Raw genomic sequence first — 16,819 nt, 5'->3', positions numbered from 1 at the left:
CCAAATTTGGGAAAGTGGTGAATGTAATGGAAGGCAGGGCTACAATGCAGAAGGACTTTGACAGGAATCTCAAGAAGTTCAACAAAGGCAAATCCAAAGTCCTGCGCTAGGGATACATTAAGCCCATGCAGCAGTACACACTGGGAAGCACACTTGCTCTAAAGCAGCTTTACAGGAAAATCTCAGGATGCTGGTGGGCATCACCTTGAATATCAGTCAACGGTGCACTCCTGTGACTAAGAATGCCAACAGCATGCAGAGTTGTATTAAACAGTGTAGGCCAGCCCATTAAGGGAAGTGATTCTTCCTCTCTATTCAGTACTTGTCAGACTGAATTTCAGGTCTTCTCTGAAAGACACTAAAATACTGAACTGAGTCCAGAAGAGGCCTCCAAATAATCAGAGGACTTGAGCACAGGACGTACAAATAGAGGCTGTGCGAACTGAGATCATTCAGACTTAAAAGAAGGCTAAGGGAGACCTTATTGCTGTCTTTGTGTTAGGAGGGTACAAAGATGAAGCCAAACTCTTCTCAAAGGTGTACAGTGACAGAACAGGAAGCAACAGACAAAAGCTGGAACATGGAAAATTCATTAGACAAAGACGTATGCATATATATATTTTATAATCATAGCAATGGGCAAGTTATTAGAACATGCTGCCCAAAAAGGTTATGAATGTCTCTCATGGAAACAGTCAAATCTCCAGTGAGCTTGTCCAGACACCTCATCTAATTAACTCTGCTTTGCGCAGGGGTGATGATATGACCTCTAGAGAACCTTTCTGACTTAAGTTATTCTAGGATACGACAAAACAGTTTCACATCTCCAAGACTTCCCAACCTTTCCTTGAAAAACCCCTGGATGGTTACTGCAGGTAATGATTACCATACATAGATTGTAATTTTCAACATCATCAGTTTCAACCATCAATTCGGTGTCATGAGGAAATGAAGTAGTAGTCTACTTTTACAAAAGCCTTGAGCTTAACCTCAAGGGCAGAAGCATCAAGTTCAGTTTAAGAAGTTATACATAGACAAGAAATGCTCAGGCCAGTTTGTACTGCTGTACCTGGGTTTTATTTTGTTTAAAAAAAGTACAAACAAGACCCTTAATTAAGTAGAGCAGAATGTACATGCCTAGAAAAAAGAACTTCTGTGATCCATAAATGGCACAGAAAATGTGAACAACAAACAATGTTTTAAGATCTCTCCCCTGGCATACGAAGTAGAGTATACCAATGAAAAAAATGCTAAATAGTTCAATCTATACAAAAGTACATGACATTTCACATCACATGCAATTAAGCTGGGGGCACAAAATTACAAATTATTATGAATACTAAAAATTTACATAGTTCAGAAGGTAACTGGACATGCTTATGGAAAAGAAAAATTTACAGGCATGAACTCAAAAGTCCCTAAATTACTTTTTTTGCACCTCTGCCTTTCTGTTCTCATATTACTTCCTCAGGTCTCTGATATTGGTTGCTGGTGGGAACTAAAAAGAACTAGGCAGGCACTGAACCAAAACAGTGTCTTTGGGGGAGCTGGGAGGGGGACCAGCGAATGAATAGCAGAAAGAGAGTGAGGGGGCAAAAATAGAATGTTACTTTAAAAATGCAATTGCTATTTATAGACACTGATGAGATGTTTGTTTTTTTTTTTTCTTTTGAAACAAATAGCTGTGGGAATGGTTTAGTGTTTGAGTCTTGATGTTTGCATTTTTCCAGGCAATTTTGAGCCTGCTGTACCTAAGATGTACATACTTAAAAAGCAATCATAACTCCAGATATTTTTTTCAGGGAAATCATGAAAGTACTTTTTTTCAATAAAATAATACAAAATACTAGTTACGCATTTAAAATATGAGCTAGATAAAAATTAAAACATATATCTCTCTCTCCCCCTCCTCCCCCCATATTTCAAGTAAATTTTACCAGTGAGAACAAGCATTAAGTTCTGTAGAACAACACACAGAACAGCAGGCAAAAGACCATGGTAGCTCATAGAAAAAGTGGTCATCGGATTCAAACACAAAATCTATTTTAAGTACAACAGACAAAACACTGATAATAAAAATGATGATCTGTCCTAATGACATCTGCAAGATCATCATCAAGACTCAAGTCATTTTATGTCTAAAATACTCAAACTTCTTACAGGTGTATTTGGGAAGGTACTTCTGTAAAAATGGCCATGAAAGAATCCAGACAGAGTCACCTTTAAAAGAACAATTTGTTTAAACACCATAATTAAGTTTCCTTTTACAGCTAAGGAAACTGTATTTTCCACCAGCTGCAACTACAAGTTACATTGTTCATAACCATTACATTCATATAAACATCATTTATGTAAGATTATTTTGGCAAATACTTACGCAAAGGATTTTGCCCTTCACTGGCATAATATTCATACATTCCACTTTTGACAAGCGTATCATAGTGGGGCAGGAAGTCAATTCGCTCCTTTGTTGCTGTAATTAGCACTTGATCAACTGACTGTAGTAGATATAAAGTAACTCCATCCTGAACAAGATCACCTGCAATAAAGAAGAAATACAAAGTATACCGAAGAGCATTCACTGCACTCATCAACTTCTCAAAAACAGTACATGTTTAGCCTCCGTATTTGCTTAGGCTCTGACTACTCAGCCTCCTGGCACAACACCTAATTTAAAATCTTTCCACGTTTCCAAGCCTAATAATGCAATAATAATAATTCTCTGGTAAGAGCTATTAATGAGCAATTTTTCCTATTATTTACAGATTTTGTGATGGAACTACAAAAAAAATATCTTTAATAGTTGTAAACGTACTATCAGTTGTTAAAAATGTTTCAGTTTTGTAACAAATCTTGGCAAACTATTACAGAATTTTTATTTCCAGTTAATTGCTGCATGTAATAGAGTAAAAAAAAAAAAAAAAAAGCATCATATGATCTTTACAATCAATATAAGAGACAGCTGTATTTATTTTGCCATCTAAGATACTTACCGAAGTTGTCTTCTGTAATTTCTTTCCTGTTTGTTGTGGTGATAACAAAGTTTTCATCAGAAGGTATGCCAAACGCCTACAAAAGTGGAGGTCATTTAGTTACGATAAGAAACTACTCCATGAAGTGTTCTGATAAATGAAAAAGAACAGTGCTCTTTCTATTCACTTTGCCACAAATTACTAAAAAGCGACCAGATATTTTTCCCAGAAGTAGAAAAAACTAAGTCCAGGACTTAATTTCGTTTGCTTTCTCAACTTAGCTGAAGTGGTTTGCCTTCTTACTTAAAATAATGTTCTAGGGAACAACAGGAGTTTTAAGGAGGAGGAACCATCTTACAGGTAATCACCTTGGAAGCTGAATAACGAGACTAACAGTTCTACCACAGACTGCACAACTTGAACAGTAATGATCTACATGACCCATATTTAATTATGCTTTAAGGCATTAAACCAAACATGCTGAAATACTTGTTTTCCAATTATATCATGCATGAAAAATTAAGACTGCTTTTAGAAAATCTTTATCATTAAAACACTCAGGTATATTCTTTGAAACCTAAATAATTTGCCCCCCTGCTCTTTCCAACTTTTGAATGCTTCTGTAGCTTTGGACTTTTTATCCTGCTTTTCTACATGCCTCTACACGCCCTGATCTCTGCACCCTGGCATCCAACATTAATATCTCTTTCTGAAAATAACATATCAGGTATCCGTATTTTTTTACTGCCTTTCCAAATCTTTGAGACTCCAATTCTGGTGAAAGCCAACTCTGGTCACGTTTAATTCCATCAACCTTTTTAAACCTGGTCATGATTCCAACAGGTCCTCTCTTAGCCAGATCTCTCCCTGAAGCTCTTGCATTACATGTAACTACCTGCTCTGATCATTTCCCATATCTATTTCTTTCTATCCCTAGTGCTAAAACTCTCAAAAATATTTTTAAACCACTGTTTAAGGTTTCATCAGAGAAGTCTGCTTCCTATCTTCCAATTACCTTCACCCTGGTTGCTACCATGTTAAAGATACAGTTAGAATCCATTAGCAAAATACCTTAACAACAAATTACCACATTTCTCACTGCACTTGGTACAAATGAAACAAATGGACATGACATGAAGTGATTGATGTTCAGACTCAAAAATGCAATAATTACTCTAGACTCTTAACTATTATGTAAAAGTCACTTCCACTTAACCTCTCACAGCGCACAGATTTCCATATAGCAAAGCCATGCAGGAAAATAATGCTCAGAACAAGGAAAAGATGGGCAGAGCCCAACGGGTGATGTTCAACATGGCTCAGTGCCAGGTTCTGCACTTTGGCCACAACCACTCCATGCAGCATTACAAGCTTGGGACACAGTGCCTCAAAGCTGTGCAGAGGAAAAGGATCTGGGGATGCTGATTGATGCTCGCCTGAACATGAGCTGGCAGTGTGCCCAGGTGGACAAGAAGGCCAACGGCATCCTGAGCATGCCAACAGCATCAGGAATAGAGTAGCCAGCAGGACCAGGGAGGTGATCGTCCCCCTGTACTCAGCTCTGGTGAGGCCGCACCTCGAGTGCTGTGTTCAGCTTTGGGCCCCTCACTACAAGAAGGACATCGAGGCCCTGGAACGTGTCAGAGAAGGGCTACGAAGCTGGTGAAGGGCCTGGAACACAAGTCCTGTGAGGAGCGGCTGAGGGAACTGGGGTTGGTTAGTCTGGAGAAGAGAAGGCTCAGGGGAGACCTTATTGCTCTCTACAGCTACCTGAAAGGAAGGTGTGGGGAGCTGGGGGTCAGCCTCCTCACACAGATAACTAGTGACAGGACCACAAGGAATGGCCTCAAGTTGTGCCAGGGGAGGTTCAGGATGGAAATGAAGAAAAATTTCTCCTCAGAAAGAGCAGTCAGGCATTGGAATGGGTTGCTCAGGGAGGTGGTGGGGTCACCGTCCCTGGGGGTGTTCAAGGAAAGGTTGGACCTGGTGCGTAGGGACGTGGTCTAGTGGGTGACATTGGTGGTAGGGGGATGGTTGGACCAGATGATCTTGGAATTCTTTTCCAACATTAACGATTCTAAGATTCTATGAAACAAGTAATTAAAAATATGGATACTATAAAATTAACATCCTACCGTGCTCTTGGAGGTTAACAGTGAATAACTGGAGAGTTTTGAATCTGAGAGCACAGACAAGCATATTTTCCTTTCAGGTATAACAACAGCTTCCCTGTTTTCTCTACCGCCCCAAAACTTCTGCTTTCAAAACGTTGTGAAGAGCCCAATATTTATTTGAAGCATAAGAAAGCAGGATGAGGTAGTCCGTGCACCAGACACGAGCCTGCTGTCTGAGTAGGGGCAGCTCTCTCCTTTCTGTGCTCTCACTCACTGCATGAGCGGATCTTAGTGAAGCTGATGTAACCACAGGCTCGTAGGCAGCTCTACACCTGCATTTCCTGGGTGTGCCCAGCGTTACTCCATGTACTGGCAGCAGCTCCTTTCTGTGTAACTCTGGTTGTCATTTGGAGGTAAGTTACTATGCAGGTTCACAGACCAAGTTCAGTGGTCTTAACTGCAGATAACCTGTTGTTTTTACTCACGTAGCAATTTAAGAAGCTTTGTAAGCTATGGCCAACTTATCGAAGTTCTGTTTGAAAGCTTCACTTGCTTTCTCCTTCCCTCCACGTGATAATCTCAGTTATCCCTATGTCTGCCCAGGGTGCTGGTAGTGGTGAGGGAGCTCTTTGGGTGTCCCATTATGTGGATGCAGCCTCCAGGAGGATGAGCTGGTCATCCCTGGAAAAAAGATTGACCTTCTGGGTAATTTACTTCAACAGCTGATTCTGTCAAATGGTGCTCTGTCAAATGTTTTGTCTTTCAGTAAGACTCCAGCATGTAAGAGAGATTATATCTTTTGATGACTCACTATCAAGTTCAGATTTCACTGCTAAGCCCTTTTCAGCCTGGCATTGTCTTTTTTCAAATAAGCACAAAGGATGCACCTAATTCTTGACTTCAGAAGATTCATAATATGACAACCTAACACACACTCAGATTATAAATTTGGTTATTCTTCTACAAATTTTCCATACGCACAATCATTATCTAGCTTGTTGTCAAAAGTGTTTATGCTTTTTTTTTTTTTTTTAAATGGAAAGTAGCTCTGCAGTAAAGGATTTGGGGGTCTTGGTGGACACCGCATTTAACATGAGCCAGCAGTGCGCCCTTGCAGCAAAGGCAGCTAACAGTGCCCTGGTCTGCATTAGGAAAAGTATTGCCATTAGGCTGAGGGAGGTGATCCTTCTCCTCTGCTCCCTACTGTTGAGGCCACACGTGGAGTGCTGGGTCCAGTTCTGGGCTGCCCAGTACAAAAGAGACATGGACATACTGGAGAGAAACCAGTGAAGGACTATGACAATGATGAAGGGGCTGGAGCATCCCTCCTGTGGGTAGAGGCTGAGAGAGCTGGGACAGTTCAGCCTGGAGAAGAGGAGGCCTGGGGGGTTCTTATCAATATCTATAAATACCTGAAGGGAGTGAGACAGGGAACGAGATATAGGATGTTGATTCTGTAGGTCTTAGCTAGCACAGTTGTATGTTAATGACCCCAAAGATAAGGGAGTAAAAGAGTGTATGCATAGATAATGGAATCAGCAAGAACTGGCTTGACTGCTGAAGTCTGTCAAAGAAAGGTCAGAAGCTTAGCAGTGAGGAAGACTTCTGGCCTTCATCAAAAGACCACCAGAGTACCACCCAAGGACTCCAGTACGCATGCAAATAGGGGGAGAAGCTATGTTCATGAGTCTTTGGAGACCTGATGAATATGCAAGAGACGGGAAATGAAATGATATTCATCCCGCTAACATAAGCACACTGCCAGTAACCCTTGGTGTGTGTGTTAGGCGGAGCAATCCCACACATACCCGGCGCCGTAATAAAGAATACCTGCTTAATAACTTTGGTTACTGAGTTTTCACTATGTCAGGAGGGAGCAAAGAGGACGGAGCCAGGCTCTTTTCAGTGGTGCCCAGTGCCAGGACAAGAGGCAATGGGCACAAACTGAAGCACTGTAGGTTTCTTCTGAACATCAAGAAACTTGTTTTCCACTGTGGGGGTGACTGAGCACTGGTGCACCCTGCCCAGGCGTTGCTCGACATCTCCCTCCTTGGACATATCCAAAAACCACCTGGACACATCCTACGCAACCTGCTTTGGTTGGCGCTGCTTGAGCAGGGGTTGGACCAGGTGACCTCCAGAGGTCCCTGCCAACCTCAACTATTCTGTGATTCCATCAACAACATCTTGAAGAGTACAATACCATCACTACACTCAGAAGTGTTCCTGCGCATTCACAGCAAAAATGTGCTCAGAAGCGATGTCAGAAGAGGTACACAAAATGTTTTTTTGGACACAAAGGAAAAAATAAATCATTTGGGAAAGACCGAGACAAGCTGCAAATTAATAATCTAAGAGAAAAAAAGAATGTATGTTCTCTAAAAAAAGGGGTGCACTGTGAAAAGACAAGGGCACCTACATTATTGGTTACATAGGATCACTACATGCAAATGCAAAAGCCACAGTGTTACAACGATGCACAGCTACATCCATAAAAAAAGACACCAGAAAAATAAAAAGCACAGAAGATGGCAATGAGCCAGATTCTGAATAGGCTAGGAAAACAACTACAGCTTGTTTTCTTTGTACTCCTAAGAGCCATTTACATTGTTTGCTGAGTCACGGCTGATAATTACACTTAGAGGAGCACTGACTGTGTTTTTGCAGGGTTTTGGTACCAGAGGGCCACGGGGAGTGACCAGTGAGGGAGAAGGCCATGAACTGCCCTGAGCCACTGCCAGATGAAACCAAAGAAGACAACCCACTGTGCATCAAAATTCCAACCACTCGGAGGAGCATATGATGTTTCTGCTCAAACTTATTTGGAAAGAAATGGAGAAGACACATGAGAAGAGACAGAGGAGACATACAGCAGGAGACATCACCAGTGGGTGCTACAGACAACGTTGCAAGGAGGTGCACCAAGCCAGAGCAGCAATAACACAAAAAGTGCAGTGGCCCATGGAGGATCTATGTCAGAGCAGGGAGTTTCCTGTCTACCCTCCCACCCCCACGGGTCTGTGGCTTGTGCCAGAGCAGAAGAGAACCAGTAAGGAGCCCGGAGGAGTGGCATTGAGAAACCCTTAAGCACAAGGCTCCACCTCATGCCCCACCAAAGGAGCTGACAAGTGAAGTTGCGAGTCAGCGAAGAGAGATAGAGGGCAGAAAGTGAGCTTGGCGAAGGGGGAGGAAAGGTGTTTCCCGACGTGTTTGTTTGATTGCCCTTCACCAAAGAACAATCAAAGGTTTCTGTTAACTGGAAATAAGTTAAACTAAGAAAAATTTCCTGCGCTGAGCCTGTTTTGCCTACCTCAAGAAGCCAGGTACTGTACCTATGAAATGGTACATAAGCAAAAAAGCTGTCTTTAACGAAAGAAATGTATTCTTTACAAACCGAAGGCTCAGTCTGAAGCACTGCCTGTGCTTCATGGTAAATAAAGTTAATGTCTCTCAATTTGTTGGCGGATGTTTACGACATGAGATGAGTATTAGGCTAGAAGGTAAGAGTTTGAAACAGCCAGATGAAGAATGCCAGAAGCTTTCAGCAGAGCAATTTACAGCTAAGATATGTGCAAGTGTCAATGAACTGTGACCTAACTCTTAAATCTCAATCGAGAATCAAGGTTCAATTTAACCTATGATTGATGACTTTCTGTATATACTAAAAACACACTCAAAAAACCAAACAAACAAAAGCCAACAAAAAACAGAAGCTCACAAATTGCAGACACTTTATCAGCAGCTAAAACTCCTTTAGTCAGGTCTCATTGTCTTTTTTCCTTTGTATATAAGCACACAGGCACCCAAAGAAAATTTTCCTATTTGATCTGAACATGCATTGTGAGTCTTATCTGGCTGCTAAGCCAACTACAACACTTAACACGAAGTCAACACAGATTTTGCCTCTAGATTTAACATTTACTTTGGAAAAGATGTTCAACAACCAAATGTCCAATTTTGTGTGCATATCACCATGGCTTGGAATAACACGGATAGACTTGAAGTGTTAAATGAAGGATAAATAACACAATGTAGATAAAGAATCACTGGTCTGCTTCCAGTGGTCCTCTGGTATTTTACCTAACATTGCAAAGTATAAAATAATCACCATCAGGGTCAACATTTCAAAGTAAAGGAAGGGAACATTCTCACTGACTCACTGGAGAGCAGCTCTGCAGAAAGGGGCCTGGGGGTGCTGGTGGCAGCAGCTCAGCATGAGCCAGCAGCGTGCCCTGTCAGCCCAGAGAGCAAAATGCATTTTGGGGAGCATTAAATACAGCATGGCCCCGCGGCTCTCTGCAACTTTCTGGGGAACTATTGCCTCACAGCTTAGTGATGTAGCCAGGGACTAACAGAGACACAGCAGCCACGCAGTCATCTTCCATAAAGAGGCAACTAGCCCAGAAATAATTTTCTGGCTAACAGGATCAGACTGGTGGTGCAAACCTCTTGGTGGGAACCCGAACTGCTTCAGTTAATTGCATCAAAATCCAGCATGGGCATTTTCAGTGCTGCCCTTTATAGCTACTAATTTTCTCAGAAAATACCTCCATACCTCAGCTACATAATATAAATAAACATGGCTTTACTTTGAGTATTTTCACATTGGTCCAGGAGCTTCTTTGCTGTGACTTGTTCAGGAATCTTTGAAAAAAAAAAAGCTTGCAGTTGCATGCAAAGTTGCAGGTTGGCTGAATGTTTGATGCTATCTGCCAACTTACCACCTGAAAGATGGACACCTAAGTCAGCTATCCTGCTTTATGTCCCATTAAGAAGAATTACCAGTCCAAATGGAAAGAAATCTGTTATATCAACAAATGAAAGAAACTACAAAACATGTTTAAGGAAAAAAAAATATTCTCAAATCACAGATTTTCAAACCAAGAACTGTTTTTTTTTTTGTGCTTACTGGATACTGGATAATTGTATCACATCTCTCCATTATTCATAAGCTGAATAACATTAAGGTCATTCATACAAAATAGCAAATATAAAAACTAAGATTAAGCACATTAAGTGGAGACTAATGTCTTGCTGGAAGTAATTGAGAACAACTGCATAGAACAGCTTCTAAGTGCGTTAATCAGGTAAACTTTTCTAGTCTGCTGTTGGGTCACCCAGTTGGTCTCTAAAGATGAGGAGCTGCTGAGGATCTGGTAGTGAGGACCTAGTACTGAGCAGTCATGGTAGCAGAGCAAGAATGACAACAATCATCTTAAGGCAAGCTCATTTGGATGTAACTAATGTCATCGCAGAAACATACAACATCTTTGGATACCAACAGAAAAAGGTTCCAAAGGTCTCTAGAAAAGGACTTGCATTCAAAATATAAGTTATCTGTAAGCATTTCTCACAGCTTAGTCTCGTGCATTACAGAAATATAGGATTACTCAGTAGCCCCTGGGAAGGTGGTCACTACAGGCAACATGCTTACAAAACAGAGCACTGAACATTAGTGTTCTGAAACAAACACTTCAGCCTAAAGAGCAAATTGCACAAGATAAAACAGCAGAACATGAAGTGCCTTGTCTTCTCTGCAGTGCTTGTGGGTTTCCCTACTTTCAGAGGTTATTGATATAAATATTTACAAAAAGAAGCTTCAATAGAAACATTAAGAACTTCACTACAAGTAACAAAATTCAATAATAAAAGATGTTTTCACGTGGCATCTTCAAGTAAAGCGTTATCACAACTATAATGGAAAAAGACAGAGAAAACAAACAGAAGGTAGCTGCATGACAGAAGCTCTCTAAAGGAGCTACATACGGAGATCTAAGAAATCTTTCCCAGAACAGCAAGTTAACCTACACAGTCTTGCAAGGCTTAACAAGCTGAAAGATGAGGACCCTAAAATGTATACAAGAAACACGCTGCCATTAGCGGACTTGTTCAAAGCTTGCGCAATTATAGGAACTTTCACCAGAAATTCACAAGCACAAATAACAAAGAATAAAGTTATCTGCCAAAGGTGACATTAACTCCATGCAGCTTCCACCATGAAACTGTGTTGTATGGCATCACTTGATAAAAGTAACAAGGTTTCGAAAGCCACTCTTCAAAAGCAAAATCCTTGGTGACATCCAGGACGTTGCACCTGGATAGCTCATGCTGAAGGAATGCAGACACCATGCATCTGAATATCACCACTGTTCAAATTTGAGCAGGAACTTAAAAACCACATAGCCTTACATATCAGTCAACACACGCATTTAATAACTGGTACTACATTATTAAATAGCACTGTAAGTGCACAGACGTATGCTAACTGTATCCTCTTCCCACTGAAATGTCAGTAACAAAAGCAAAGATGCTGTATGTAAGCATTTCAGTGAAGCTTGAAATATAGTATGGCAGTTTGGGAAAAAAATCTCAAAATTGTTGGGTCTTATATGTGCCTTATGTTTTGTATATGTATGGCATGTTTAAAAAATATCTATTTTAGTTCACGTAGTCTTGAAAAGTGAGTAACGGAATATAGGTTTTATAATACAAAAATAAAATTATTGCAAGATGGATTGATTTCATTATTCAAAATGGAAGATGTTGCATTGAGCAAATTACTGGGACGGTAGCTTAGCGAGGTATCGAAACAGCTCTTAAGAAGATTTAAGAGTTACCCTCTGGTGTTAAAGAGCTTAAGGTGCTAATACTTGTTCATTGATCGCAAATAATGTCAATAAACGTTACTTATTAGGCATTGGCAAACAAATATTCACAACAAATATTACACTTATTTCTCGAGTTCCTACTACAGCTGTGTTTCTCTCTCATTACTCCCTTTCAGTGAACACCCTTTTTTGCCTCTTAGCATAGTGATTCACTGGAATTTATTCTGGAGGACTGGAAAAAGAATCTTTTTAAGCAGTTGGTAGAATGGAAGGATACATTGGGAAGGACAAAATGGAAAGCTCTACAAAACGTTAAAAGCAAAATATTTTCAGCTTATAAGTATGTCTGAAATTCAAGCATATACTTAAATTACAAATATTCCCTTTCTATACACACATACTTTTCTTCAAACCATGAGGCCACAATGATGAAAAGCGTCAAAAATAAATGAGTCCATTTTACATTTACGTAGTAATACTAAATTCAGTACCAAAAGCACCCTTCAGACTCATACTTCATTTCAAATACCCCTTTACGTGTTACAACACTTGTATGCAGTTTTCAACACAGGTATCTTTCTGCTTAAAAAGCAGTGTGCCCTCTACAAGCACCTGGAAGGATTCCTACTAGTTCAGCATCAAACTGAGGTGTTCCAACTTCACTGCGTACTTGGCAGCGTAAGCCAGGGAATTCGGGATTCGCTGCTTATCTCCATTCCTCTCACTGCAAGCAAATACCTTCCAATTAGACTCTAAACATCAGAGCAAACAGTGCCCATAGACCTGATAAAAGACTGAAAGGTGTGCAAGCAATCTCGCTCCAACAAGGAGCGAAAAATCCCTATTTATTTCACTTATTAATCTCAAAACTTCATGGTTCTGGGGATTGAAGTTACATGAATGCTCCACCTATGCTCTATAGTGCGTAAGTGGAAGAATCAAACTAACAGATCATTTTCAATTAAGAGGATACTGCTTTAGGATCGCTGTAAGCAAGAATAATGAAGATTAGATATGCTCCAACCTTTTTTTTTTTATATAGGTTTTAAATCTCTCTCCTCTCCTCCCCAGAAAGGGAAGGCTAATTTATAACCATATAATGCCACATCTAACCACACTGTCATGCGTGCTGTTAGGGGACAGTTCCAAAATTCCTTAGGTGACAGATATCTATTTCAAAACCAAAACAAATAGATGTTTCAAAACAGAAATACGAACATTTTAATAACAAAAAGAGAATACTGTATATGACGACAGAGGAAATGAATCAGCTCCTAAACCCACCTCTCACTTGCTGAACCACCTGTCTCATCTATCTCTTAATTTTTTACACCAACAGGAATGCACTAAACTTACGTCAGCGTTATGAATCGTAGAATCATTTTGGTTGGGAAAGTCCTCTAAGATCACCTGGTCCAACCTTGAACCTAGCACTGCCAAGCCCCCCATTAAACCACGTCACTAAGCACCACATCTACAGTTTTTTGAAGACTTCCAGGGATGGTGACTCAGCCACTCCCCTCGGCAGCCTGTTCCAATACTCAGCAACCCTTTCAGTGAAGAAATTTATCCTAACACCCAACCTAAACCCGCCCTTGTGCAACTTAAGGCCATTTCCTTATCACTTGGTGCTTGGGAGAAAAGCCCGATCCTCACCTCGCTGTAGCCTCCTTTAAAGTAATTGCTGAGGGTGATCGGGTCTCCCCTGAGCCTCCTTTCCCCCAGGCTAAGCAATCCCAGCTCCCTCAGCCACTCCTTGTAAGACTTGTTCTCTAGACCCTTCACCAGCTTCATTGCCATTGTCTTTGGACACGCTCCAGCACCTCGATGTCCTTCTTGTAGTGACAGGCCCAAAACTGAACACAGTATTCAAGGTGCAGCCTCACCAGAGCTCAGTACAGAGGGACAACCGCTTCCCTAGTCCTGTCGTAAAAAGATAAAAGCGTAAGTCTCAGGAAGCAGCAGCCTGAGACCATGCCTTCAAGCACTCATTATTTTCAGCTTGCAATCAGCTTTAAACGTTATTTTTCAAGATTTACATTCTCCTTTAACTCCTATGCGTTCAGGTATACCCAAAGTAACTCTCATGCCATAGGATGATGCTCAGAGCAAAACCAGTTCCAACAGCTGAGCACTTACCCGGCACCTTTGCCAGACACTACCATCCTCACAGCCAGTTGGCAGATGGAAAAATGCATGCCCACCCCGGCTGTGACAGCAGAATAATTCAGTCCTGTGACAAACTGCCAATGAAAGTAAATCTAAAGCCAAGCATGTACTGAGGCTGAGCTACCAGACAGAATAACTGTGGAAATAAACACTGCTAGATATACTGCATTTGCCTTATCTTTCACTCGGATGGTCTCTAATAGCTTTAATTGGAGAAAAGTGAAGATGACATTCTGCTTTATCTTATCTAAACAATTCAAAGCTTGCTTATCAAAAAGATGTTTTTTCCTCAACTTTCATCACTTCTCTGAAAGGTTTTCAGCACTATAAAGTGGGGAAAGTCTGTCTCGATCACGTGAATCCATTCATCATCTTTCCCCTGAAAGCAGTTAATTCCAACTTTCGAGATGCCAGAAATTCTGCCCTTCGCAGTACGATGCTTGGCGAACCGCAACGCGCAAAACTGCCAGAGGCACTGAGATGCCAGAATGCTCTCCAGAAGCCCAACAAGAAAACCTTTACACTGCCAGTGTGTCGTACATCGAACGCCAAAGTTCCCGAACCCACCAAGCCCGACAGCTTTCTCTGTACCAGCATTTACTGGACATGTCAAACAATCTACCTTGACAAACTGACATGCATTCAGAGTCAGATGTTCCACGAGATAATGAAAGCTCTGAGATGTAAAGTGTGACCACGCTGAAATTAGCTGTGATGGAGGCAACTCTGGATGAATTCGCAGTCAACACATTATTACAGATGCCCTTTCCCTGAGGGAATGATCATTCAAGGTTCTTGTTGCACAGGTTTTTAACGGCATCAACTCTATTATCCTAAAGACTTAGCACCTCAAAACAAGACTTAACACTTCAAAACAAGACTTAACACCACCAGGAGCGGTGAGAACGATTTGGGTGTTGACATGCTAAGAACTTATACTTGAAAATTCCACTTTAAGTGTCACCAAATCCAAACACATCAAGCTCTGCTTTGCAGAGAGGAACTTCTCAAGCACTGTGTTCGAGTGGTCTGCCTCGTGGCAAGAGTCTTGCCGTCAGTAAGTTTTTGAGATAAGAAAACCCAGAATATCACATGATGATGGTTTATTTCTAAATAAACCTTTAAATACGCCAAAATCTGTGAACCACCGGACACAGAAGTCGCATGGGAACAGAAGTTGCTGGAGCACACAGCAGATATGAGAAGCAGCAAAGCAGGGAGGCCAGCAGGACGGCTCGGTAATGTGCCATCCTGAACACTGACGGGAGAGAGCTGTGCAAGGGGGAGCCAGACGTGTGTGACAGATATTCCTGCCCACACTGGTAACTCAAAACTTCCATCCCAGAACAAAACTATTACCTTGAGCACTGCCCAAATAGAGGGCAAAGCAAGCAATGCTCTGCAAAAACACGCAGCCTGGAGAACGATGGGCAAATTAACCCGGATAAAGGAACTAAAAGCGAACGTTTGATGAGGACGAATTCGTGCAAAGTTTACAATATGCACGGCGAGTTGAAGGATACATAGGTGGTTAATGAGTTCGTGCTCTCGAAAAGCGAAACCGCGACACAAGACGGGCAGCTGGTGTAAGCAGCAAACTCAGCAGTACGAAACTTCCACCTGAGAGAGCCCGGCAGACCAAGCAGGCTGCACCGAGAGGCGAGAGGAGCCAAGGGGGCAGAGCAGGCAGCGGGGAGGCGGGCGGCAGGCTCCACAAGCCCGGCTACACCTCCCGGGAAGCCACCGGCGCTGCCCGGACACCTTGGACAGCACAGAGCCCGCGGCTCCCTGCCTGCCTGCCGCCTCCCTCCCCGCACGGGGGAGCTGCCGGGCCGCCGCCGCCCTCCCTCACAGCCCCGCCAGGGGGCCCACGAGGGGGAGCCGGACCCGACGCCCCCATCTCCCCTCAGCCCCCCACAGCCCGCGAGGCGCGACCGTTGGCGGTCGTTGGCGGCCGTTGGGGCGCTCCCCCTCCAACCCCCCCCGCCCCCCCGCACCTGTCCGCGCTGCGCCCCGCCTCGCCGCCCGCTCCCCGCCCGGCCCCGCACGCACCTGGCAGACGGCGCCGCGGAAGGCGCGGGGGCTGTCCGTGCCGCAGCTCAGCACCTTCTCGTCCGGGTCCGCCTGCTCCCGCCGCCGGTCGAAGAGGAAGACGGTGCGGTCCCCGCCGCCGCCGCTGCGGGACGCCGCCGGAGCCGGCTTGCGGGAGCCGCGGCCGCCCCCCGCCGCCGCTGCCATGTTGGGAAGGCCAAGAGACGGAAACCGGCCCGCGACGATGGCGGCGGCGGCGGCGCCGCCTGGGGCCTGGCCCGCGAGCTCCCCCGCCTGGCGCCGCGCTGCTGCCGGGCGGAAAGCCCCGCCGCGGCCCGGAAGGAGCGGGGCCGGGCGGGCGGCCGGGAAACGAAACTGCGCCGCGACCTCGGAACGAGTCCGCGCCCGCCGCGCCTCGCCGCCGCCGCGCTTCCGGGACCGCGGCACCGGGGGGGAAGGGGGGGGCGGTGGCAGCGCCGCGGCTTCCGCTCCCCATTCGCCCGCCCGCCGCGGCGCGCAGGCGGGGTGGGCGCCGCCACCGCGTGCCGGCCGCGCGCGCAGCGGGCGTTGAGGCGCCGTCGCCGGCTGAGGTGGTGCGGGGCGGCGGCAGCCGTGGCGCAGCACCCTCAGGAGGGGAGCGGGTGTGGGAGCGTTCGTACACATCTAGTGGGGTAAACGGAGCGTGTTTCCCGAGTGAAACACCATATCGCAGCGCCTAGGATGTTAGTTCTAGAGTATCCATATTTTCAATTGTTTCATTGTTTCACAGAATCGTTAAGGTCGGAAAAGAATTCCAAGATCATCTGGTCCAACTATCCCCCTACCACCAATGTCACCCCCTAAACCACGTCCCCAAGCACCAGGTCCAAACTTGCCTTGAACACCCCCAGGGACGGTGACTCCACCACCTCCCTGGGCAACCCGT

At 43.9% G+C, this 16,819-nt stretch overlaps 1 protein-coding gene across 2 annotated transcripts in view; it reads right to left on the bottom strand.

Moving 5' to 3' along the window:
* SMCHD1 (structural maintenance of chromosomes flexible hinge domain containing 1) overlaps nt 1-16,572 on the bottom strand; it is an 83,369-nt gene extending 66,797 nt beyond the window's left edge. For both annotated transcript variants that reach the window (XM_083823952.1, XM_083823953.1), the window contains exons 1-3: nt 15,916-16,572; nt 2,994-3,069; nt 2,378-2,539 (exon numbers count right to left, since the gene is read on the bottom strand). In XM_083823952.1, the coding sequence (XP_083680078.1) occupies nt 2,378-2,539; nt 2,994-3,069; nt 15,916-16,557 (880 nt within the window). In that variant the 5' untranslated portion in view covers nt 16,558-16,572. The remainder of the gene's footprint in view (nt 1-2,377; nt 2,540-2,993; nt 3,070-15,915) is intronic.
* Nucleotides 16,573-16,819: the final 247 nt, after the last annotated feature.

Source organism: Anser anser, assembly GCF_964211835.1.
Source record: "Anser anser genome assembly, chromosome: 2".
NCBI lineage: Eukaryota > Metazoa > Chordata > Aves > Anseriformes > Anatidae > Anser > Anser anser.
Note: the sequence above shows the minus strand (reverse complement) of the source record. Positions and strands in the feature narration are given on the sequence as shown.